The sequence below is a fragment of the Aristolochia californica genome, unplaced genomic scaffold, assembly GCF_029961685.1.
Source record: "Aristolochia californica isolate CCGP_79_NKW_82.1479 unplaced genomic scaffold, dmAriCali1.0.hap1 SCAF_1, whole genome shotgun sequence".
Classification (NCBI taxonomy): Eukaryota; Viridiplantae; Streptophyta; class Magnoliopsida; order Piperales; family Aristolochiaceae; genus Aristolochia; species Aristolochia californica.
Window position 1 is genome coordinate 56,286,497 of NW_027181770.1, and position 24,995 is coordinate 56,311,491.

Below are 24,995 nucleotides of genomic sequence, written 5' to 3' on the forward strand. Positions count from 1 at the left end.
GTTATTGGTGGGATCCGCGTAAATAGACGTCCCGCCCGCTAACTTTCTAAAACGCCGTTGATTTCTTTTTGCCCTTCTTCTAGACCTTCGCTGTCAGTAACTTTTTCTCTTTTAACTCAAGCTCTTTGTGTCAGACTTATTGGTTCTCCCTCCTATCTAGATCATTTTATGGAAATGCATTTAAAATACTATGAATTACTTAGGTCAAGTTTTTTTACAATAAAAATTTGGATTAACCCCGTCTCTATCTCAATTTTTTGTAAAAAACAAGTACTATCAAATTCAAAATTGATTGAATTGGGTTTAATTGGAGCTCCTGCTTTTCTGCGCGGAATCCAAATTTTATTCATTCCAATTTTTCTTTCCTCTTTAATTCACGTCTTGGGTGTCTACGGCCCCTCTTCTGGTCTCTCCTTCGCGTGTCGTGGTTTCGCAAAACCGGAAGAAAAGCCCTAGCGACTGGTGGGGGAAGTCGATCGGATATCTGAAATGTCTGGAACTCCTGGTGGTGGTGCTACTCAGGAGGAAGAGAAGAAGCCTGATCCTTCAGTTCATATCAATCTTAAGGTCAAGGGTCAGGTATATAGCTCTTTCCACCCGATGCTTGTACTTTTTTTCTTTTTCCTCATCTGCTGTGTTGCGCTGCTTATTTTTTACTCCTCTGCGCTTCAGGATTCTGAGTCGATAATCGACTTTTTGTTGATTTTCGTGTTTCTGTTTGGATTATCCGGGTGCTTAGTTAACAAAAGTTCTAATTTGGTTGATGTGTTTGACGCATTGGTACTTTTAACGCGACTTTGAATTGGTATCCTGTTTTCTGTAACTTTTTAGAAATTTTAGGGGTCTTTGGAGGTTTGTACTGCCCTATGAGACATAGGAGTTTAATTTTTTTTTGCTCCTTCCTCCTTCCTCTGCATTCGATAATGTACTGCAACGGATATGATGGTGAATATTATGTAGGCTTTTAGAAATGTCAAAAAGCTAGAAGAAAAACAAAAGGTTTTGAGTTTATGTGAGGTGGAAGCCGTATGGTTCTGGCATGTAGGATAGTCATCAGAAATTCGTTTATTACTTTCCTTTTGGCGTTTATCTTTTTGTCGGCGTCCACTTATTAGCCGGCCTATGGACTACATGTTTTTTAAGGAAGATTACAGAGCAGAAACTTCGAAAAATTAGGAGATTCTGTTACCTCCCCGAGCCTTACTTTGCTTGTTTTCAAGATTTTTACATTAGATCATATAGTGGAAAAAAAAAAGAACTTATGATTTTTTTTTGAATTTTTTATGATTTTATGACTGATGTTTTATACATCATCGTCTGAGCTATGTTCATCTCTTCCTTTTTATCATTATTCTTAGACTTCTCAAATCCTGGTGATTTTCAAAAGGGGACTATTAACGTAGGGAGTGTAACAAGTTTTGTACCTTTCCTCAATTGATTTGTGAACGAAGTATTATCACTCAGTGTAGCAATTGCTTATAAAAGAAAAAGTTTGGAGGTTTCTTTAGTTATTTGTGAGGTTGAATATGTTCCAGTTCCCCTTGATGGCCATCAATATTGTCTACATTTGTATGGCTGGACATGTTGCTGTATTGCCCCTTGGTTATATGTCTACTGTTTCTTTCTTCCGTATTTTTCCTTTCTTCCTTGAGTTTTAAGTTCCCCTTGCAGATGGATTTTACTGCTGTTTGAATTTACTAAATTGCTGGCATGGCATGCTGAAGCAATCATAGAAATGCAATTGTGTTTTATTAAGTAAATTTCTCAAGTTTTTGCATTGTTATGCCTAGTTTCATGAGTGTGATAACTTGCTTCATGTAATTTACTTAATATTTGTGAGAAAATTGGTTAAGGGTTTCTTTATCTTATTAGTGATACTGACCAGTGTTTTTTTGATAATTTGGGGATTTCTACTGATTTTTTCTTGCGTTTTTGTTGTCTAGCTCATATTTCTCATTTTACTTTATCCAAAATGTCTAAACCTCCTCAGAATTAATAATGCCAATTTTCCTTGGTGCTGGCTGGTTTTTTGTTTCTCTTTTTATTACCAAAAAATCCCACATGATGGTTGTTATTAAAATTAGTGTCAATGAAAATGTCCTGGTGCAACTGTGTTACTTACCTCTTAGTGAGAATGCAGCAAGTGCTGGTTGATATTATAACTCCTGTGTAGCTTGTTATTCTGTTCTTGTTATCCTGTGAGAATGTGTCGAATGAGGTGGTTCACACAGAAAATGGAAGTTTTGCATTTGTGAAGAATGTTTGTGTTCTGGGCATTCTTTGGAGCGTCACTTTATTGTTTCTAACATCTGTGGACTTGTTTGGTATGTGCCTTAGGATGGTAACGAAGTCTTTTTCAGAATCAAGCGCAGCACCCAGCTGCGAAAGCTCATGAATGCTTATTGTGATCGCCAGTCGGTTGATTTCAACTCCATTGCCTTCTTATTTGACGGACGTCGTCTCCGGGGAGAGCAAACCCCTGATGAAGTAAGCTCTCTCAATTTTTTGCTTTCTTTATTTACTAACATGAATTTATGTGTAGTTGATTGAATTTTATTTCTTTGATATGTCAGCTTGAAATGGAAGATGGAGACGAAATTGATGCGATGCTGCACCAGACAGGGGGTGCGGATGTGTTTGCTTAATTGCGGTGGGATGGGAGGGGGAGGGGAAAGTGTAGAAAAGATGTCACAATTGACTGTGTCTAGACATTCTACAAGACTTCCATGTAAACTAGTTTGGTAGGCTTGCCTATTGGGTTTTTGTTTTTTATGTTCTACTCAAGTGTGTTCTTCTATACAAAAAAGGCCACATTTTCGGTTTTATTTCCTTGATCTTGTGTGGTAATGCCGAATGCTTTTGCAGAAGGCGTATGTTGGGTGTTTCTTTGATCTTGCAGAAGATCCTCTATGAGCTCTGTGACCTGCTCAATGATTGCGTATTACTAGGCAGTCTGGGAATGGGAACCTGTTCTTTCGAACAAAGGCTTCTGGCGATATGAATTCTAAATAGCCTTCACCCCTGGCTTCGAAGGTCCTGATGAATTGATTTATATTTACTATTATTATATATTATGCACACCAAACTCATGCGAGATTCCCTGTTCAGAAACCAGAATCAGAGGTTTTCAGATGAATATCGTGTTGCAAATACAATTACTTACAGAAAATCTTTCTTACATACAAGATGGCAATGCAATGCAATGGCCCTTAGCGACAAATCGCTGCTTCGTTTTTGAAATCTCTCTTCGAATAAAACTCTAGCCACGACAATGGAGAACAAGAAACACAATCGCCTCTTTTTGTTTTTTTGTTTTTTTGTTTTTTTTATTATCGGCCCAAGAGAAGGCCAATGGAAGACGAATAGAAACCTGAATTACCTGGTGTGATTGATCCTTGAAATCAGAAGATGTCGAGGATTTCCAAGATGTAGCCATTGCAGAGGGGACAGTTGCCACGGCTAACCCAGAGCTCGCGCGAGCAGAGCCTGCAGAAGGTGTGGCCGCAAGGAATGAACGCGGCGCCCTTGTGCCGCACCATACACACGCAGCATACGTATTCCCCGCCTTCGTCGATATAGTTCTCTTCCTCGTCTTCGTCTGCCTCCTCCGCTGAACTTTCCTTTTCCCCGTCGGACCCGCCTTCCAGCGGCACCGAGTGCCGGTCCGCCTGCTCCAGCAGCGTCATCAGCGATACTCTCACCGGAGGGGCTTCTCCCTCCGCCGGCGCCGACGATTCTGACGCCTCGGGCAACGCCGGAGCACTGCTGCCGACTTCGTCGTTGCAGACCGTCCCACTCGTCGACGCAGCGTCGGTACCGGCCTCGGCGGGAAGCGGAGCACGTCGGTTGGGGACGGTATGCATGAAGTCGTCGGAGACGGAGAGAGAGGTATCGTAATCTGACCAGGCGCTGCCAGTCCGACGGATGCGGAGACGATCCTTGAAGGACTTCCAGTTGATTTTGTGTCCGCCTGGGCCGTACTTGTAGGCTCCGCTGCTGGATTCTTCTTCGCGGATGATGTCGAGCAAAGTCCGGCACGGGACGGTCTGCGACGGTTTATCGCCGATGACGGTGCCCAACGTGTGCGAGTCGCTTTCCGTTGCGTGATCCTCCTCTCTCACCTTCAAGAGCTCCCGAAGCTTGGACGGGTCCCTCTCCCTAATAGACATTTGTTCCGTAAGTGCGGGTCTCCTCCTCCCCCCATCCATCTCCGAAAATTGCCAGTCAACCTCAGAAAACGAGTAATTACTCACAGATCTGGAACCTATCAAAACCGCATTTCCTTGCTGAACATCCGAAAAACCGAAAAACAACACTTCAAAAAAATCTCTTCAGGCATCAAGGAAACGAGGAGAAAAGCTCCAAAAATCATCCAACGGAAAGCGTATCTTCAAAAATCCAGATCGAAACCCGTGAAATGACTCCCCACCGACAGAAAGAGAAGAAACCAGTCCGCAGTCCTGATAAAGAGGCATTGGATACCTTGGCGACGAACAGACGAAATCGAGATTCTTTAACCTCGGTCCGCCATTAAAGACAAAGAGAGAGATGACGCAGAGAAGCGTGTCAGAGGGAGAGACTGGATCTGCATTCGCTGAAGCCCGAAAGAGACGTGAGTCGGCTCGCCCTTTGGCTCTCTTCCATTTTTCTTTTCGCTTTCGCCCTAAATCCAAAAATTCGAAGCGGGTTTCTGTCCCTGTTTGGGCTTTGGAGTCTACGGAAAGAGTGGAGGAGAGAGAAATCGTGGACAATGGAGAGGAGACTCGAGAACGAGTCTCGTGTAAACCGATGGTTCAACTGCAACTACCAATGTTTTCGGTGTATTTTCGTTTCATTAGATAAAACTGCTAGGGTTGAAACTTGTGGAATTCTATATACAGCCTTAACTGGAAAAAGGATATTTATATCAAACTCTTTAGTACAATAAATATAGATTAATATTTAAATTTTAAATTTTAAATTATAATTACGATAAATTTATAGTTTAAAATTAAATAATTTTAAAAAAATTATACTTAAAATTACCATGTCTCAATCGGGATGAAATCTCAACTACAAAAATTGAGAAAATACTTAAAAATTTCTTTGTGATGCTAATCTGAAGGTAGATCAATCGGATCGGATGGTGTTTTATGAATGCTTCATGATATTGATCTGGAGGTAGTTGCTTGTCCCTAATTCAATTGCATGTTTAGGCGATCTTTGCTTGGTTGAATAAACATGTTAGCACAAATTTTCTTCGAATTTTTTGTTATGTTAAGACATACTTAATGCATATTATTCGTGAATTAAATATTTACTAACATTTTAAATTATAATAGAGGGAATCTTGAAACCAACATAGGGGAATATTGTGGTCAAATTCACTTCACCAATGGAAATTGAATCACCTATTGAGAGATGAATTTCACTTTCTTATCATTCATTGCAGTGTCAAATTCTAAAAAAACACAAAGATAACATAAATGGCAATGCATTATTCGTTTTAAAGATAATTTTTATCTTCTTTAGTACCAAAATATGGTTTTATCTTATAAAAAAAGACTTTTTATTTGATATTTTTTATATTTTATGATAATTATAATATTATATAACATTATTAACTTAATTATTTTTAATAATGTATTTAAAATTTTAACTTATAAAGTATAAATAACCCTTACTATTTTAAATATTAATTTTATCTTAATACTAGAAATAATATTCTTATTACTATTTAATCTAAAATTAATTTATCATTTAAATCGTAGAATAATTTTAGTATTTTTTTAAATAATATATTATGTATTTGAATATATCATTTTATTTTAACTTATTAAAATAAAATAGTTCATATTTATTTAAAATAAAAATAATAATTGTTATTTTTCACTCAGAAAGTTCATGATTATTCATCAGAATATAAGTATTATATGAAATCATTGACATTTCATTCAATATTTTGATTTAATAACTTTTATTACAAGTATTTAGGAAATTATATTTTTAGTTCATGATAATTTACAAAAATTATTCCATATCATATGTATTTAATTTACTAAAAAATGTTAGATTTGGTTATATGGAGTAAATGAGTTAAAATTGGAACTTGATTATTAATTTATGCTAAAATAAATATTTATGCTATCCAATTCAATTTATATTTCATAAATTCTTAATTATTTATAATTTAAATTAATTTATTAATTTTTTATTATTTCATTTAAACTATTTCGTTTTCTTTTCTTTAAGTGATCTATTTTCCGAGTAAAAAATTATGAATTATCTTATAAATATAAAAATAAATAAATAAAAAATAAAAATCTAAATAGAATATTTTTATTTGACAAGGTGTTGGAAGATATATGATATAGTATACATGAATAAGTCGTATTATGACTTATTTGGAGCTGTACATGTTGTTCCATGGGGAGCAACAAAGCCCTCTCAGCTTTGTCCAAAATTGGTTTGGCCTTGTTAGCATGACCCTATTCAAAATACCTTTACACAAATTGTACATGAATTATTTGATTTTATGAAATTTCATACTTTTGGGAGTTGATCATTGGGAGGTAGGTATCATATAGACACTATCATCTGATTCGATAATAGTGAAAATTATGACAATTCACTAAGACCTTTGGCCGAACTCGAGAACCGGCTCATTTACTTAAACCCAACATATAATGATTTTTAGCCTCAAGACTCAGGACTGGACCCAAGGAGGAAAGGTGAACGCCAAATTCATCACTTCCCATCCTAATTTCTAGCCATTTATTGTGCTCAGATAATAGCAACGAATGAAAAAGACGCTACCAAACAATAGCATTTAACCCTAATTTCTTGAACCTCTTTTTTTCATATACTACTCCTGACCTCCTCTTGTCTCCCTATAATGGAGATGAAGAATATATGAAAGAACTTTTTCATAACCGTTGTAGCGTCTTCTTAAGTGGCATGCAATATTTGAAACCCCATAGAATAGAAAAAAGAAAATAAAAAATAAATAAGAATTTGATCATTATTATTTCAAAAAATAGTTAATAATTTTTTTTTATCTCATTAGCTTATTTTCACTAACTATTTTTAAGAATAATGATAGTCAATTTTTTTTTTTTTCGAGGGGTTCCAAACTGACCCTAACCGAATTATGATTGAGACTCAATTACCGTGTCGGGGGGGGGGGGGGGGGGGGGGGGGGGGGGGGGGGGGGGGGGGGGGGGGGATGATGAGAGTCCTAAATTTAGTCCCCTGAAACTGATCAGATATAATGTCTATCCAGACAGGTTGTTTGCTGATTTAAGTACTCGTAGGAATAAGAGGAAGGAGATGTCTTTATATTTTATTTGTAAGACTCACCACGGGGGGCTTACATCAATGTGCCTATTTTGCATCTGTGTGAAAGAATGCCTGCCATCCAGTGAACCATCTGATATTAGAATGCACCTGTACAAGACTACAAAAGCAAGCCGAGTGACATTCCACCTGTGTAGAATGCTAATGACTTGTAGGACAGCTCTATTCTAGTATGATATTAAAAAAACAAAAAACTAGCATACATAGGTACTCATCCAATCTGGTGCTTTTGCGCTCTTTTATTTGTTTAGTTGCAGAAGCCGTGTTTAGAATGCCTGGTCTTGATCACTTTTGGCTGATTTGAGCACTTGTTGGGCTGCCTCACTATGTAAATTTGATCCCCTACCCTTTGATACATGTCCTGGTTTCTGTGCCATGTCCACAGTGCGTATGTCTCATTCTTTACCTGCAAAGAGCCATGCATCAGTTCAGCCTCAGTTTCCTTTAATTCCTCTACAATATGTAGAGAGACACTGTCTATGTACCTCAAGAATTCCATGGCCAAAGCTACTTTCTCTGAAGGCGCTGTATTCAGGTTGACTGTCCCAGCAGAATCGTCCGGCAGCGGGGCCTGTCGTAAAGTTAAAAGCACAAAAACCTCCCATGTACTCATCTGGGGTGGTCAATGGATCGGGACAGTGCCCAGGTTCATCAGCATGAGTAATTGCCATCTTTTCTCGGTTGCCACCGTCCCCAATTGTGATATATACAGGGCCACAGGGATCCAAAGTGTAGTTGTAAACTCGATTTGATCTCTCGTATGCATGAACCTGAAGTAATAGACAAACTTTTGGCCACACATCCCATTTGTGAAGATACAGAATGTAAAACATGAACATTTTAGTGACAAATGAAAGTAAAATAAATAAATATTTTTTGAAAGAAATATTTACTGAGCAGACCTCTTCGGAAAAAAATAAGTAAGATCAATAGAGCATATTGTGAATGTAAAGGCAACCGTCTTGGCCTTAAGGATAAGTAAAAAGCCATTAGTGTTATACTTTTTGTTGTTGTTTGAAACGGCAGTTTTATGCTTACATGTCCATTGAAGACTATGTCCACACCATGAGAGTAAAGCAACTCTTCCATTTCGACTCTCATGCACTCTGCTTCTCTGTAGTGAGCTTTGTAGGAGCTGTACCATGGTGGGTGCCAGGCAGCAACCAACCATGGGGTCACTGACCTGTCAACACTGGCTATGTCCTTTTCCAACCACTTGTATTGATCCCCTGTGAATGTGAAACAAGATGCATATGATGCTGTTACTTAAGGGACAATGGTTGATAAAAAATCTTTTTTAATTTCCTTTTTGTTTCCCTTTTTCCCTTGAAATTGCTGCAACTCTGTTCCACACTACAAAGTGCTGAGGGCAAGGCTTTAGAACTAGGACAATATGGTAAGACATAAAACTGGAGGCACCATCTCAAACAGCCAGAACCAGCGTCTCTCAAATGAGTGCCATTAACTAGGCAGGTAAATACATCAAGAGTGGTTATGTGTAACTTCCTGAGTGTCACTATTGGTCGTTATAAGAATGAAAATGAAAATGGAATTTAAAGTTTGTATGCTGAACTTCCTTTTCATGAAATGAAAATGGATTTAAAGTTTTTAGCAAACTGACTGCAAGAAGGAACCTAAAAAAATTGGGAGACGGAAAGTGATAGACTATCTAAATTATCATTAGGGCCCACCATATACTTCAGTCTAATGAAATTAAATAAATATATATTTTAAGAAAATATTGAAGGAAACGACAGATTTATTTGCATGTTACAAGAAGCATAACCACGGAAGAGAATAATTGTATGCCCTAGCATTAAAAGGATAAAGAACAAATCTGGCAATGGAGAATCTACACAGGCACCATCAAATACTTCAGCTTAATCAAATGAATCCACAAATGAAGCTAGGAAAGAGTAGAGAACAAGTCCCTTCACCTGACTTATAATAAGAAATATAGGCACCAAGCATAATAAAATGCACTCCCCCTGCGTTAAAGGAATAATAGAATGTCGAAGATGATCCACTCTCACGAGAAGGAAAAGCAAATCTGGAACTGTATGACGCAAAAGTCTCATTCTCTGCTTGTAGTTCTATTTCATGATTTCCCTCTACCACCATTATTGGAATTTTTGATATCAGTGGTTGCATATATCTAAAATCACATGCCTCTAGTTAGCCAGAAGATTGAGACAATTTAATTGTAAAAATAATACTTACATAAAATACAAGCTTCCTACAAATTCCTGGTGCAAATAGAGAAGAATATTTGAAATTCTTTGTTCATTTCCATTTTGACAAAAAGGCAATGCCATCTAAAAAACTCTTCACTGGATATATTTTAAGATGGAAACAAATTCCACGTGCAAAAGATCAAATTTTCTAGAACGAATAACTCTTTCAAACTAATAAAAGAATGTCTGTCCATAATAAGGCTATAAATTGATTTGTTATATTTATTAAGTTCTAACTTGCTCTCTCAGAAGTTATTCAAGGGACTCGCCCTATGTGGTCAAGTCTCATCCAAGTCAGCCCATCAACTGATTCCTACTTCTCCTGGAGAAAAGGTGAATTTCGCATGAAGCAGTACTCCTTTTAATAAAACTAGTCTCTACCAACTAACAAATATTTTCTTCTTTATCAAAGAATAAATCAGAACACAATGACAAATATAAAAACTAGCCAAGGTTATATTGTCTATGGCAAGCTTAAAGTGGAAAGAACAATTTATAGGCCAGCACAGGAATGTTCACCTTCCCCAGTAATCCCAACGAGGTTGGTATGTCTCATGTATGGGAGTTTGTGAAAATGAGCATGAATAGCAGTCAGATCCAGTCCCATTTGTGAGATATAGGTTAGCATAAGTGACATCTCCAACCAATAGAATCAACTCTGGTTTGTTACTTTTAAGGTGATCAATTGTGGATGTGGTATTATATGTAAGACCCAGGTCCCCGACTATAGCTATTCTTTCTGGGTAGCTTTTTGGTCCTGAAATGGGCATAGTCTTGAAAGAATAGAAATCACTCATGGCAGGAATAGAAGGATCTCCACAACGATAGTAATACAGTGTGTTGGGATTCAGACCTACATAAAGAAAGAATAAAAGAAATGCAGTATATTAGAAATGTTTCAGATGATACCAAAAGATATGGGAAAGATCAACTTGTTTCCAAATGATTCATACAAATTGATTATAGGTACACCTACATTAAAAGTTGGTTCACCTTATCCAATTTTCATATTAAGGATGTAATCAGATATAGAGTTTCAAATTTCATAAAGTTTGTTTATTGAACAAGGACTCTTGACCGACTCGTAATCTTGACTGCTTACAAAAGCATCTTTTCTTCTTTTTTTTCTCATAAAAAGACCACTGATTGGATGATTAGCCTTGTCTACACCTGCTAAAGTGTTTGACTCGTGTATAACAGGGCCTGGCCGACAGATGGATGGTATGCCAGTTACAGTCTCAACTAAATTTTGGGAATGCAGTGAACCTGCTCAAATTGGGCATGTATTCTATATGGAAACAGCAAAAGAGAAGAACATGTAATGGGAAAAGAGTGAGAATCTACAGAAACCGATGCAAAGCTGTAGTTTCTAATCCACAAAAACCAATTATCTACTGGTAAATAGGAATTAATTCTGGTAATCATTATACATTTGATACCTATAAAACAGAGCAGTTCTTTTGGAGTTCACAATTAGTAATAAGAAAGTACCAGTTAGCCGAACATGGTGGATAATTCCAGATGTGTAGTTCTGGAGTCCTTCAAATGGATAAAGTTGGTTATAAACAAGTGAATAACCAGTGGCTTCATGCATCAGTGGGAATCTTAACCTCCCGTAACGAACGACACTGGCCACACTTTTAGGATCCAACGGCTTGACGTTCTCCCCTATTTGAGATTCCCCTGCAATTTAAAACATAAGCAGAACTTTAAACGATGGGGAATAAGGTGAATACTAATAATCAGAGAGTGGTTGTAGGGGAAACAAATAATTTGTCATTACTTTGAAAACGAACAAAGAGTTTATTTACCTGTCTTATCTATATATGTAGAACAAACAAACTTTTTACTTATCTATGATAACAGGCCATTCTTCAAGCCACGGTGAAATCTCCCAAGTAAGAATATTTGGAAAACAGTATATGAAGACCAAGAATATTATGACTCCAGCCTTTGTACCGCGCAGAGTACGAATCGTTTGAATACAAATCCAAGCCATGAAGTTTGAATAGGAAAGGGAGCAAGACAGAATAGGTAATATGGAATCCAGCACTGCCGCGGTCCAATCATAAACAATAATAATACAAAGAAAGACGCGTAAGCAAACACATCGGAGAACATAGCTCCTCGTCGGCTCTTCCGAAGAAGAAAAAGAAAAAGAATCTCAACTCCCACTACTTGCTCAAATTAAGTCGACAAATAATCTAAAAACAGAACGGGCAGATTTAAACCTGTGATCCAAGAAATCCAAACAGAGTCATGAGTCGCGGAGAGTGAAAGGGAGATCTGCTCCGGCTCAGATCCCTTGACCCGACGGAGAACCCTGGGGTCGGTGTCCGGCAAGTCAACGGCGTGACCCCGAAAATCATCATCCAATGGAACAGTAACCGATGCAAAGGGCCCGTCGAGCGTCGTGGGAATCTCTGCCCCATAGATGTGGATGAGAAGACACAAGGAAAAAGCAAAAAAGAGGAGAGAAAGGGGGGAGTTCGATCCGGGTGGCATTATTATTACAGGGTCAGGGAATTTCGATAATTTAGAGGTCTAACGAAGTGGATTGGCGGGAGAAGCGAACATCTCGATGCATATATAAATAGAAAAATTGGGATAGAAAGGAAAGGGATGGAGGAGGGAGGTATATTCGCGGGCAATATTCGCGTGTTGGAGGTCTGCAATCGACCGTTAGAAGGTGGCCCCGTCACCCGCCATATTTTCGAATCATTTGCTCCCTTTCGGTTTTCGGGAAAGTTAGTTGAAGATATTTCGGGAATTTATCGTCTCGGTTATCGCATTTGAACGGCCGGACGGAGATGAAAAGAAGCGGCACGCAGAAAGATGAGGAAAAAGAAAAACGAAAAAGAAAAAGACAAGACAAGAAAACTGGAGAGGGAGGCCTTGGGAAAGATTAGTTTCAGTCTTCACGTGAGCGGCTTTCCTTCTGCCATGCATTTCGTCCAATCCCACCTGCCTTCCCTTGTTAAATAAACGAAGCTTCAAAGGACAAAAACCAGAGAAACTTCCCATTGCCTTCCCTTGTTAAATCAACGAAGCTCTTCAAAGGACAAAAACCAGAGAACTTCCCTTGCTTTACGCCTCCAACTGCTCGTGGGTTTCTTTTGGATTTTTTCCAGTCTTGTCCTTATTGAAAAGTTGTTTGGGCATAGGCTTATAAGTAACAAAACTTATTTTTATAAGTCGGTTCATTGTTTTGGGATGAAATCGGACTCAATTAATATAAGAGTTACCTAAATCTTGATCCCCCCCACAATACGAAAGCACTTTAGGAGTAGTTGTTTTTGTCTTAGGAGTCAAGAGTGCTAAATCTAGGGATTAAATCGACTTAAATAAGGCAATTCTCAATGTTGAAAAATTGAATTGTTGAGATGGGAAAGAGATGTCTTTTCTTTTTTTAAAATCTCGACGATTTTGACTGAGATGCAAGAGAAAATACTTAAAATGTTCATAATAATATTTTCATAGATAATCACATATAAATTTTAGAGATCTATCTTGGCTGAATAGAAATCTTTAATCTCATTCCACCACTTTTCTAGAACACTCCATTTGGACGACTATGGATTAATTGGTTGATCTTCACAAATGGTTTTTTCATAGCTTTTGAGCTTTCAACTTCATTTGAAATAGTCGTTTGGTCGATAGAGTGAACAAAAACTAAGTAGAGGGCCTTTTTCTCTCTTTGATCAGTTGGACAAGGGCAATCTGGTTTTATTTGCCTTCGTTCACCTTGCTCTTTCACTCGTCTGTATGGACGATGCAACCAGTGAATTTTCTCTCTTGTCAGATGGTTGGCCTTCATTATCACCATGGATGATTGCATACAAGTTTTGCATGTGGATAATCATGCACGATCAAACATCTTCTTCCCATGACTTTGTTTTTCTTCTTTTTTGGCCTTTATTGGCCTTTTCTTTCTTTCGTTTGATCAAACGATGATATAGACCCAAAATTACCCCCAAAAGAACCAAGAGAAGGAGAAAAGTGGAAGTGAAAAAGAGAAAAAGAAGAAAAATAGAAAGAGAACGAGGTGCCACAACAAAATAGAAGGTGGAGGTGATGCTACCTTTAAGAAACAAGGGTGTGGGGCATGAGGACAAAAAGGTAAAATTACCCCCTCAAGAGACTGGTCAAAGCTGAAGTTATACTTGTTTCTTCTTGAAGAGATTGGATCTTCTAAATTAGAAACAAATTTCTCTTAATTGATGTAATCTTTCAAATATGTAGAATTTCTCCTAAACTGATGTAATATTTTAATTTCTTATAATCTCTCATTGAATTATGTAATTAGGGAACATTAATTGATTGAAGAGTTTTCCAAAAAAAATCAATGAAAAAAGTATAAATAAGGGTTTTTGCTGAAGTATAATCAGTGAAGCATTGTCCAAAATCTCTCTTGCCTCTTTCACCTTTCCTCTCCTTTCTTTTCCTTCTAGCTCTCACTTTATCTTCGTCTCTTCCTCTACTTCTCTTTTAACCCAAGCCTCTTAATCTCTCTCTTTCAATTCTTCCTTGGACTTCTAAGAAAAGACAACCTTTCACAAGGGTTCTTATAAAGATCCCAAATTACCTCCAAAGAACCAAGAAGAAGAGAAGTAGGAGAGAGGAAGAGAAGAAGAATAAAAATAGAAAGAGGAGGCCCCACCATTAAATAGAAAGTGGTGATGGTGCCACCTCTAAGAAACAAGAAGTGTGGGATACGAGGGCAAAAAGGTAAAAATTCCCCTCTAAGGAGTTAGTTAAAGTTGGAGTCAAACTTGCCTCTTCTTGAAAAGATAGGATCTTATTAGATTATATTTTTTTTCTTAATTGATATAATCTTCCAAATTCCTAAAATCTCTCCTAGAATGACGTAATCTTTCAATTTCCTAGAATATTTTCTTAAATTATGTAATTAGGGATTCCAAAATCTCTCTTATCTCTCTTTCCTCACTCATTCGTGCCCTAGCAACTCTCCTCTCCTTTCTCGTCTCTTCTTCTCTCTTTTCCCTCTTGCTCTTACTCTATCTCCTTCTCTTCCTCTACTTCTCTCTTCTTCCCTTCTCTCTTATTCCAATCCTCTTAACCTTTCTCCTTCAACTATTCTTTGATTTTTTTAAAAAGATAAGAACCTTTCACATGCGGGGTTCTTATTAATTGGTATTAGAGTAGTCTTCTTTGGGACCTTCTCCGTTTGAACCGTTAACCAAATAGAGGATTAGTTCAGCTAGACTGTTGATTAGATGATTTATCAAATTATTTCCTCACAAGAATTATATTTGATGTGGTAATATTATATTTGAATGAAAGATATTCATCTAATTTCAGACAAATCAAATCTCTTTGTAAAAAGATATTTTCATCGGAGTCGACTAGGGTTGTGCTACACAATAAAGGAAATCAAATAACTAGAAATGATTCAAGGTGACACTTTTACATATCAAATTATATACCAAATTAAATATCTTAGAGTATACTTACTGTAGTAACAACCCATTTTGTAGTCTAAGCTATATTTTGTGACATATCACCATTAGAAACCATAAGGATTAGTCTTGCCAAATTCCAAATACCACCCATATACCCCACCACTACCCATCTTAATACCACAATAGCTCAAACCTTTCCCACGCACCAAAACACTTACACCCACTTTCACTCTTAATTAAGCCTACCTCTAAACTAATTCACGAATACAATCATTCACACAACATCTTAAGAAAACAACTATCACTATTTTCATCCTCACACAAACTCATACCGATTACCAATATGTTATCTATATACAACTCACCCTCCTCCCTGATATTTTTCAGCCATCTCATTGCTCCTTCACTTCTCCAAAATAATCTTCTCCACCCAAGCTACTCATCTAGCTACCACCCCCATGATGATCCCTACCCTACTCCTTCTATAAACCACACCATATATTACATTCCTATTTCCCAATTCAACCCGAACTCAAGTCACTTTTCAAAACCAAACTCTAACCCATACCAAGAAGAAAATTTTCACTCAAATCAATAACCAAACCCTCCCATGCTTGCTTCATTGCTGCCTTTGTTAAAGAGGAGTCATATCCGTTCTCATACTAAGCACTCCCATTGTACCTTCAAGTCCATTTATTTTGTCATCCATATTCTTGTAAATATCCTCCTTTAGTGCTTGAGTTGCTTTGGTGATTTTTTCTTTCTCTTTCTTATTTCCTCTTAAAATCATTGTGAGTCCTGCTGCATAAACAGTTTTATTTTTCATTGCCTCTTATCACTTCCTCACTGGCCAATATGTTTAATATTAAGAAGATGGTTATAAATCCATACACCTTCATTTCCATCTTGCACATTCTCACACCAGTGTGAATTTAGAAAATGAGTTAAAATCTACCCATGAGCAAGAGGACTATCCTTTTTTATTCTACTCTGATAATTTTGTCAATTATATATACTCCCAAGTCTACTTGTTCCCTTTTTTTAAGATAATTGATCATTAGCTTTTTCTTCAAGGTGAGGTCATCACCATGTCTTGCATCCGTAGTGAATTGTTAAGAAGCATTAGCGACATATCTTGTAATTAAGTAGATGAGTGCTACAACTTGTAATTTTTTTAGACTTTAAATTCCTCTTTTCTTTCACTTGTACTAGTGTTTCTAACTCTCATCTATAAATAAGAAGGCCTTGTTTGTAAAAAAACCTATCTCTACAACTAGAGCTCTCACAAGCCTAGTTTTCTCCTTTCTTCTTCTCTTATCCTCCTTCCATCTTACTCTAGCCTCCTTTAGACATGAAATCCTAGAATTTAACATGGTATCCAAGCAAGGATTCTAGGGTTTTAAATAGCTACTCAAAAGTGAAGCAAAGTTGAAGTTTTGAAGGCATGAAAGGGGTTGTCCTTATCAACTCGTGAGTGCTAAAGAAAAAATCTAGCATGTCTCTTTTTTTAAAATTAGGTTCCTAAATCATCTTCCTTTATGTTTTGAATCCTCAATGATTCATGTTTATGCTTCCCTTGATATCTTTCAAATTGAAATTCAAAGTTTCTAACAAAAAAAATTATTTTTGAAGCCTATGAGGGCTGAAATCTAGTGTTTTGAATTGTTGATTTCTCGTATTACTTCCAAAATAAGACACAATCATTTTACTCATGTGTATCTTATCATAATAAAATCCTAACTCGTGCAAAAGTATTTTAGCCTCATAATAGTTATACAACACCGACTCGCTCGAAGGGAGATTTCTTTCATCAATGAAAGTATATTATTATCCATTGCAGATTGTCATAATATGTAGGAAATGTATAAGAAACTTTACCTTAGAAAAATCTGACATCCAAGATACATTTCTTTATTGGCATCCGTGAATAAGCATGTAAACCTATCACTGACACTTATTCCATGTCTCTACTGTTACATAGAATTACTAGGACTCGATTGACTAGCATTTGCAAATGTCTATTCTATATGTACATCATAGATGAGATCATGGATCTAATCATGAATATGACTCTCATGACCTACTCTAGAAGGCTACCTTTGACAAGTAACCAAGGGATTGTCAAACCCCTCCCTATGACACATCCATTGAGTATAACTTGGTGATGTCCCATGTTTATACAAGGGATCCTCTACTTGGAAAACCATATTGACACACTCTGCATGGCCAACACATTGTTATTGGAACCAACCATATACATTTTTTCTACTATCTCCGAGTATTTCCACTACTATGTGGAAAAAATGAAAGAAGAGGCAAAAAAGTGAAGTGCTGAGACGGACCAACGTCGTCTCTCTCAAGTGGTGCACTTAATAGCGGCTCCGGCCATAAAAAGAGCACGATTAAAGTGGGCTACGTTGTGCTTTTGCAGTTATGTGGTCCACAATGTCTTTTATCCGCTTCTAGTGGTTTCATTAGATTATCCAAATTGCCTAACGGAAATGATGATTCGCTACGGGAATGACTCTTTTATAGCATGAAATATTTGGGATATTACCATGCTATGAAAAATTAATTAGGAACACCCTTTCTTCCATTTTTGCTTGAAAATGCTCTTCAATTCAACTCAATCTTAACATTTCTCTCCACAAATGGAACTCTCTCAAACCCAACTTTTGCTAGTGGCCTCCAATCACTTAAGAAGATAAAATAAAACTCATTTACATGAAGAGATGGGTCATATTAATTCGCTTCATGTGATTGGAAATGACCAGCTTCATTGCCAAAACATGGTCTAACATACTTTTTATCTATATAGTCTCCAAGATTGAAAAAGGCAAGGTCATACACTGATTGCTTACTCCAACTTTGTCTCTTTCAAACCCTAACCGTGGAAAGACCGTTGTCCTCCTCCAATTTCTAACCTTCAACGGATAACGCAGGTCCAAGTAACCCCTCTCCTTTCACTTCGTTTCTCATTTATTCTCTACTCTTTCTTGTTTTGTGTAGCACTCTGTATTTGGATGTGGCAACTGTATTGGAAGTCAGAACAAACACTAGGCTTGATTAGAAGAAAAAATTGAACCCATTTACTTTTCTAGGTACGAGGCCCTGGTTTTGAACTCTAAGCATGGGGCCACTGGGCAAAACAATTCTTCAACATTGTTGGTGGATATAATTCATTCAATGGCTAATTTTTACTAAAAATTTTTATAATAATTTGCGTCGTCTTGTTGCCATGTTTTTTCAATGATTTCCATTGTTTTGCACACCATTATGATTTTTTAAGTTAGTATGCAATTACATAATTTTATTTTGATATATCTTTCCTATAATCTAGTCTAATCCATCATGCATGAGAGCCTTTGGCATATGATCCTATGTGATTGCAGTTTGATGTGTTATGTCAATTGTCAGCAATATACTTCTCTATTACCTTATATTCTAAGGAAAATTGAGTCTTTAGTGTGACAGGGTGTTCCCTTGGCTAGAACAGAAGGGTCGAGTCCCACCCTTTAACATGGCTCATCTTTTTATCCAAACTTTTCCTCAATAATTGATAAATTTTCTCTTTAAAAAGCCCAAAATGTGCAAGCATATGGGACCATTGGCCTATTAGAAAATAGATGTATTTAGGGTGGGCCTAGTCCCAAATGTGGGTCTAACACTATAACAACAAATCAGTGGTTGCCACATAAGATACCAGGGTATATGCTAAATTTTTAGTGATGTCATATCAGAATCACGCCTGAGCCGTCCATTTTAAATCTGTAAAAAGGCCCACAACAGATTTTCATCTGATTTTAATTTCCGGAGGGTAGGAGTAGGACAGTAGTGGGCACGGGGCAGATACTACATGCTCGCTAGAAACAGTTAAATTGTAGAGGAGCGGAGTTATTTACGATTGTGGCGTCGTGGGGCAGAAGGCCGTGAAATATTGAATGGCATTTATGCAAATTTATTTCAAGACTGCCGTCTTGCAAGAGTTTATGAAAGGCACCTCACAGAATAGTGTGATTAGAAGTTAATTGGTGTTGGATTTTTATAATCCCCGAGCAACGGAACCTGCTCCATTCCCTCCACCACCGTACTCTCTCTCTCACTGATATTTGTAGCCCACGCACACGAACAGAGTAAAGAAGAGCGAGAGAGAGAGAGAGTGAGAAATTGGCTGCTTTTGCTCCCTGCCTCGTTTCTCGAGTGGGGAACTGCAAAAATTCTTTCTTCCACTGCAACGGCTAATTTTTTCTGTGTTGAAATTTCTTTGACTACTACCACTTTCATCTTCTACCCTTACAGATTCAATGGATTTTAGCAATGACAAGTGAGTAACAAGACTCAACTGTTTCGATTTCATTGTTAGTAACTTGCGGTTTGGACTTCTTTGGGTCATCCGTCCTCCATGGAAATGTGAGATTTTGGTTTTGGGGATCAAATGTTGCTTTCTTCTCATCTAATGTCACTTTTTTTTTTTTTTAATCTTTTCTCTCTTTCTCCTGCTGTTTGGTTTGTGGGTAACAAAGGTGTTCGACCTTTTGTATTCACTTTTGATTTTCAAGAAGAAACATTAATGTGATCTCTTTTGGTGGTGGATTGCTTCTTTTTCTTCTGGAGTTCCTTACTTATGCTTTGGAACGGAGAAATGCTCTCTATTCTCATGTATTTGTTTTTTTTTTTTTGGTTGAAATGCAAGACCTGTGCTTGCTGTTTCTTCCAGTGTTTTTAGTGTTTAGGGGCTATTTTAGGTCATTAATGGTAGAATTTCACTAGTCGTCCACCCGGATCTGCTTCTCGATCTTATTTGTGTTATTTATGTTTGTTGAAAGGGAATGCAGCTAAATCCTTGTCGCCGTTTCAAGGATGGGGCTGCTGAGTGTCCTTTTCCCCTTCTGTTATTGCTCATTGGTCTTTCTAATCTGCGATTAAGTGCAGTTCACAACCCATACACAACAGAGATAATTTTTTTGTATTTTATTTATTATGTTTTGAGCTAAGTTGACTTCGGTGCTCGTTGTCACATTACTTCCCCCCTCCGCTTTGTCTCTATTGAACTCGAGTATCTCTGCAAGTGCTTCGGGTTTAGTATTAATATTGTGCTTTGGATTGGCATCTTACTTCTTCACAAGAATATTTTTAGACTATAAATTATAGTCGTTCTGTTCTTTTTTCTTCTTTATAAACTTGGTTTGTAATTGTAGATTTTTAACTATATGTGTTAGTTTTCCTACTTCTAAAAGAGTGGTGAAGAACCTTTTATATCTTTTAGTAGAGTGAAAGTTTTCTTCTGAGCTATTTTAGAATACGTCTTTCCTGAAATCATTTAATTAAGTTGGTCAATAATTGCATATTTTGACCCCTAGCATCTCATTCTGTTTCATTGTTTTCATTCTACTTTTATCTAGTCTATAACTACAGTATAGGATGTTCATATGAACCAAGCAATAAGATCAAGAAAGATAGTTGGTCAAGTAGGCTGAGGAAAGTTAGGTGTACTGCCCTTGAATGCTCCCAAAAAAATAAAAAATAAAAAAATAAATGAAAGCCTCAAAATCATAATGGAATAGTGGAACGGGAGTCCTATCTCCAATCCTGATCACGATTGGAGAAACAACACTCTTGTATTATCCGTCTATCCAATTGCAGAATTTTTGTATGTTTCATCCATTCTAGTCCATAATTTGAACTGGTAATGTAGTTGCAGTTCTACATGTAGTAATGTATATGAATTGTTGAACAGTGATCAATGGGAATGGCAAGGAGACTATTACGATGTAGTCCATAGGTAGAGAATGTGGATGAAATGATCCAAATGTAAGTCTAGGAATGGTTTAGTTAGTGAACTAGGCTAAGGAAAATAAGGTGTACTGCTGTTGGATACCATGAAATGAAAAAACACAAACAGATCTTAAAATATAAAAGGGATAGTGGACAGGAGTCGGTATCTCCAACCCTCTTCATAAACTGGAAATGGCCCTATTTTATTATCTTTCTTATCCAATTTCATAGTCGAACTATAGCGGGATAGTGGAAAGGAGTCTTTATCTCCAAACCTCGTCATACACAGAGAAATGACCCTATTTTGTTATCTTTCTATCCGAATCGCAGTTCTTCTTCTCTGTCTCTTTCTTGCACATAACTTTAAGTTGTACTCGAGTTGAAGATCTACAACTCTTAATTGATTTGAATTGTTAAACAGTGAACCATGGGAATGGCAAGGAGAGGATTATCATCTGAAAATAGATTCTCAGCTTGGTATGAAACTCTTTTTTTATTTTTCCATTGTGGATGTGATTCATGTTTTCCCTTCTCTGATATATAAATTCTTGCAACAGACATCTCTTCCTCTCTTTGGGATGAAGTAAATGATAAAGAAGATGACTTCTTATATATGTTTGAGAAAACAACTCCAGTTAAAGCTTGTAGTATTATGGACTTTCATGTTGCTGATTCTGGAGGTATGGTTTTCTTGCCCTAATATGTACTTTGTGAGCTCAACTAAATATGATCAATTGATCTCTTACTTTGAAAAAAAATAATTTTCAGAAGGCATTATCAAGGAGCCAGAAGCCTGTAGAGAGTCATCTCAATCAAAAAGGCGGCGCATGCTGCAATTTAATACTGATAAACAAGCCTCATCTGCTTTCACAAACTCCAAGGTTGGTGATATTGTGTCCTCGAGGGGTTTTAAAACTTTATTACTTTTTTTGAAGCCTAGTGCATATCGTGTTTACTATATAGGATATGGAGAACTCATTGATGGAGGAGGACACACTGCCTGATAATCTACAATGGACTCCAAGCTTTTCCGGTGAGTTTTCCTTTTGCTTTACTTTTCCATGAATAGTTTCTATTTGAGACATTCTAACTCCCAAGGCTTCCATAGAGAGATGCACCTATGGTAATGAGGACCTTGATCAAGGGTGGCTGACTAATTGCTTCATAGACAATGAGATGCACATAAGTTCTAACGAAATGTGAGCTCCCTCAGAACTTTGTTTGTTTTATGTCATTGAACTGTTTTTGGATGACCATGATGAAGTGTTGGTTAACAGGGCTGTTTCTGGGGCAGCTGACGACCAAGTTGACATTTCAGGTTTGTAACACTATGTTGCTATTACTAAAAGAAAAAGAAAAAGCAGAAGGATGTGTTGCTTCTTTGTGGAATCTTGTTTTTTGGCATTTAGATATTCTTCTTCCTTGTAAGATTTTCTTTACAGTAACTTGATTAAATAGTAGTTATTTTTTACTCATTCCCTCAGAGTTTTGCAACATTCCATCAGAAGTGGAAACTGATAAAATGCAAGAATGTCCTAATCCACCACTATCACGTTGTATATTTAGAGGTAAACCAGACTCATATTTTGGTTGTTCTCTTGCTTCTTTTGGTTGTTCCTTGTAAGTTCAGTCTGCAGAGATTTCTGATATGTATATCTGATAAAAACAAGATTCCAGACACTTTTCTTGTAAAGAAATTGATTTTCTTGTATTTTGACCTTTATGCTTTTAGGTAAGAAGTCTTTCATTCGAACTCCTACAAAGTTGGCCACTTCTGTTGCTTATCCTTTTGCGCTCATAAAACCCTGTGGGGTACAAGGAGATGTCACTTTGAAGGATATAAATCAGCGGATCCGGACTCCACCCCCAAGACCAGCAAAAAAAGAAGATCCTTCGACATCATATCCAACTTCAGCTTTCTCAGGGAAACCAGTGGTGGTTAAAACTAAAATCCGAACAGAAGGTGGAAGAGGAAGCATTACGATTATGAGAACCAAAGGCTGATTAGAAGATTAGAAGATAAGTCCTTTTTAACTGGTGCATTCAGCTGTTTCTGGGATGTTACTTTCTTCTGGTTGTGAAGGTTTTGCATTAGCATAGTTGCCAGTGTTTTGTAAGAGGAATTCCTCCTGGAATTCCTTTTTGTTGGAAATCTTTATTTCAACGCAGGTTTTTTGTAATTGGCACACTGCTTTGCTTAAATATTTTTAAGGGTATGATGAGGATCTTCATGTGGTAGATCCATACATTCTATTTCTTGCGAATGCTTCTGACATTTTTCACCTTTCCATGATCTGGACTGCCTCACCTTCTGGGAAAATAGATTAAATCAAGTAGATTGACCACTTTGATTCGTCAAACTTGCTTTCATTTGCTCTTGCTTTGCAAAGAATGAAAAATGAACTAGTCTCAGCTCTCTTTGTTTTACATTGAGGTATTGACAGGTTTTTGTTTCAGTACAGGTCTTTAAACAATCTCTCAGGATGAAAAATACACATTTGTAGTTTAATTTCTTGTTCAATGTTTCTCAACACCAAAGAGTGCTCCCTAGGAGTAAATTTTGATTTGCCAGAGAGAGTTGCATTGTTTTCATAATTTTAAAGCTCTTTACCCATAAAGCTTTATCCCCACTTTGTTCCCTCTTCTCAGGCTTGTCTTTATGTTCATAATTAAACTATTCTAAATATAAATTATACCGATTACTGGTTATTTTTTTTGAAATTTTTATTAGTAAAATTAATTTATTACTTAGATCATGGACTTTTTTAGATTAATATTTAGATAATATAAAAATTATACAAAATTATCATTTAAAATTTTTAAATGGATAAAACTAATAAATATTTAGTTGATGATTATTTTAATTATTATTTAATTAGTTCAGTTGGAAAGTTCAATATTTTTTTAGCATTGTAGTTATATTAAGTAAATACAATAATTATGAATTTGATTCTCAATTATATCAAAATTTAATTCTTGTCATCTAATTCAATTTTTATTTTACAAATATTTAATTCAACCCATTTTATAGTATAAAGGAACATTTTGTTTTGCTTTCAATGAGGCACAATAACCTAAGAAATACATTTTCTAATGAAAGTAGATTACATTGTAATTCACTTTCCACTTCCCTTTCTCCAGGCGATCTACTTTTCTAGTGCACTAATGCCCTTAAATAACGATAAACTGATTGTTGATATGAAATATAATTCCATCAGGATCTAATAATGAATCATGTGAAGCTATTGAAAGATATGGTTTTATTCGCTTCATCACATAGAATTTTTACTTTTCATATTATATTTGTATGGAAGATGAGGATAATTCAAATGGAAGCATAAACGTTACAAGATTTTGGTGTTGTAAGTTGGTTGGGTATGTAATCGTTTTATGTCTTCAAATTTATTTATTTTTAAAACTTTTCCTTATTTTCCCACCACTAGTATGATGTGTTTCTACCACCGATAGGTTAGGTATTTGGTTTTCCGCACTGAACAGACTAGTCTTTTAGGTTGTATTGGTTAGGCTGGTCATCACGTTTTGCGTTCGAATCCCGGGTGAAGCTGTAGGGAATGGGAACGGTGGGACAGTTTGTTGATTAAACTAAAAGAACGACTTTATAATCTCTATAGATAAGTATTACCAAAATGCACTTGTAAAATTTTTCCTTATTTTCCCACCACTAATATGAGTGTGTTTCCACTTTAAAATTCATGTACATAACCCACTCTTTTGTCAGTACATATGATGTTTGTGTCAGAGCTAGGTGGTTGCGTCCACCATTGATGAGTTAGATATTTGGCTTTTTACACTTAACAAATTGGTCTTTTGAGTTGTATTGGCTAGGCGTTTGACATTGTATCAGGCTATAAAAGTATTAATGAAAATACACTTGTTTGTTTGATTGTTCTATAATAAGGAGATTCCGATTATACATTTGGTAGTTGTTCAAACACGTCTAAGACACATGCATCGATTTGCTTATTCATTAAGCAATATAGAATTTGAGTTCCAATGAATAGTGCGAGGCCATATTAGCATTCGAGTGAAGAAGTTCTATATGAAAGAACTTACTATGTATATTATGTATGACTTTTTACTTTAGATATTATATTATGTTTTTTTAATATAAAATTTATTTATTTTTACTATTTTTATTTATTTATCCATTTAAATAAACAGAATGGAAATACCTTCAAATAATAATTTGATGGAACAGATTTCCTTC

The 24,995-nt window shown here is 36.5% G+C and overlaps 4 protein-coding genes across 5 annotated transcripts; 2 read left to right on the forward strand and 2 right to left on the reverse strand.

Annotated features, from left to right (window-relative positions):
* Positions 1 to 368: 368 nt before the first annotated feature.
* LOC137952007 (small ubiquitin-related modifier 2-like) lies at positions 369 to 2,825 on the forward strand. Its single transcript, XM_068799051.1, has 3 exons — positions 369 to 579; positions 2,338 to 2,487; positions 2,574 to 2,825. The coding sequence occupies exons 1-3, from the start codon at positions 490 to 492 to the stop codon at positions 2,643 to 2,645; spliced, it is 312 nt and encodes a 103-aa protein (XP_068655152.1). The 5' UTR covers positions 369 to 489; the 3' UTR covers positions 2,646 to 2,825.
* A 283-nt stretch (positions 2,826 to 3,108) lies between these two features.
* On the reverse strand, positions 3,109 to 4,705 carry LOC137951998 (uncharacterized). Its single transcript, XM_068799041.1, has one exon. It carries the CDS (start codon positions 4,206 to 4,208, stop codon positions 3,402 to 3,404), a length of 807 nt encoding a protein of 268 aa, XP_068655142.1. The 5' UTR covers positions 4,209 to 4,705; the 3' UTR covers positions 3,109 to 3,401.
* A 2,690-nt stretch (positions 4,706 to 7,395) lies between these two features.
* Positions 7,396 to 12,103, reverse strand: LOC137962320 (purple acid phosphatase 15). The gene is made up of 7 exons (XM_068809125.1): positions 11,801 to 12,103; positions 11,061 to 11,252; positions 10,089 to 10,422; positions 9,273 to 9,490; positions 8,374 to 8,564; positions 7,821 to 8,105; positions 7,396 to 7,741 (listed from the first exon to the last, which is right to left on the reverse strand). The coding sequence occupies exons 1-7, from the start codon at positions 12,072 to 12,074 to the stop codon at positions 7,583 to 7,585; spliced, it is 1,653 nt and encodes a 550-aa protein (XP_068665226.1). The 5' UTR covers positions 12,075 to 12,103; the 3' UTR covers positions 7,396 to 7,582.
* Positions 12,104 to 19,038: 6,935 nt separating this feature from the next.
* On the forward strand, positions 19,039 to 23,075 carry LOC137962330 (protein XRI1-like). 2 transcript variants are annotated; one of them, XM_068809136.1, is made up of 9 exons: positions 19,039 to 19,316; positions 21,189 to 21,244; positions 21,325 to 21,447; positions 21,536 to 21,648; positions 21,731 to 21,800; positions 21,876 to 21,966; positions 22,045 to 22,085; positions 22,252 to 22,335; positions 22,500 to 23,075. In XM_068809136.1, the coding sequence occupies exons 1-9, from the start codon at positions 19,297 to 19,299 to the stop codon at positions 22,769 to 22,771; spliced, it is 870 nt and encodes a 289-aa protein (XP_068665237.1). In that variant the 5' UTR covers positions 19,039 to 19,296; the 3' UTR covers positions 22,772 to 23,075. The 2 variants fall into 2 exon arrangements, with proteins under 2 accessions (XP_068665237.1, XP_068665246.1); XM_068809145.1 differs by having other exon boundaries at positions 21,539 to 21,648.
* Positions 23,076 to 24,995: the final 1,920 nt, after the last annotated feature.

Excerpts from the sequence above, each read along its gene's own strand:
- LOC137952007 (XM_068799051.1), top strand. The coding sequence starts at position 490 with ATGTCTGGAACTCCTGGTGGTGGTGCTACTCAGGAGGAAGAGAAGAAG. Across the intron at positions 580-2,337 it reads ATCTTAAGGTCAAGGGTCAG|GATGGTAACGAAGTCTTTTT; the intron begins GTATATAGCTCT and ends TATGTGCCTTAG. Across the intron at positions 2,488-2,573 it reads GAGAGCAAACCCCTGATGAA|CTTGAAATGGAAGATGGAGA; the intron begins GTAAGCTCTCTC and ends TTGATATGTCAG.
- LOC137951998 (XM_068799041.1), bottom strand. The coding sequence starts at position 4,208 with ATGGATGGGGGGAGGAGGAGACCCGCACTTACGGAACAAATGTCTATT.
- LOC137962320 (XM_068809125.1), bottom strand. The coding sequence starts at position 12,074 with ATGCCACCCGGATCGAACTCCCCCCTTTCTCTCCTCTTTTTTGCTTTT. Across the intron at positions 11,253-11,800 it reads TTGGATTTCTTGGATCACAG|GGGAATCTCAAATAGGGGAG; the intron begins GTTTAAATCTGC and ends TTTAAATTGCAG. Across the intron at positions 7,742-7,820 it reads TTGGCCATGGAATTCTTGAG|GTAAAGAATGAGACATACGC; the intron begins GTACATAGACAG and ends GGCTCTTTGCAG.
- LOC137962330 (XM_068809136.1), top strand. The coding sequence starts at position 19,297 with ATGGATTTTAGCAATGACAA. Across the intron at positions 21,448-21,535 it reads TCATGTTGCTGATTCTGGAG|AAGGCATTATCAAGGAGCCA; the intron begins GTATGGTTTTCT and ends AATAATTTTCAG. Across the intron at positions 21,801-21,875 it reads ATGGACTCCAAGCTTTTCCG|AGAGATGCACCTATGGTAAT; the intron begins GTGAGTTTTCCT and ends AGGCTTCCATAG.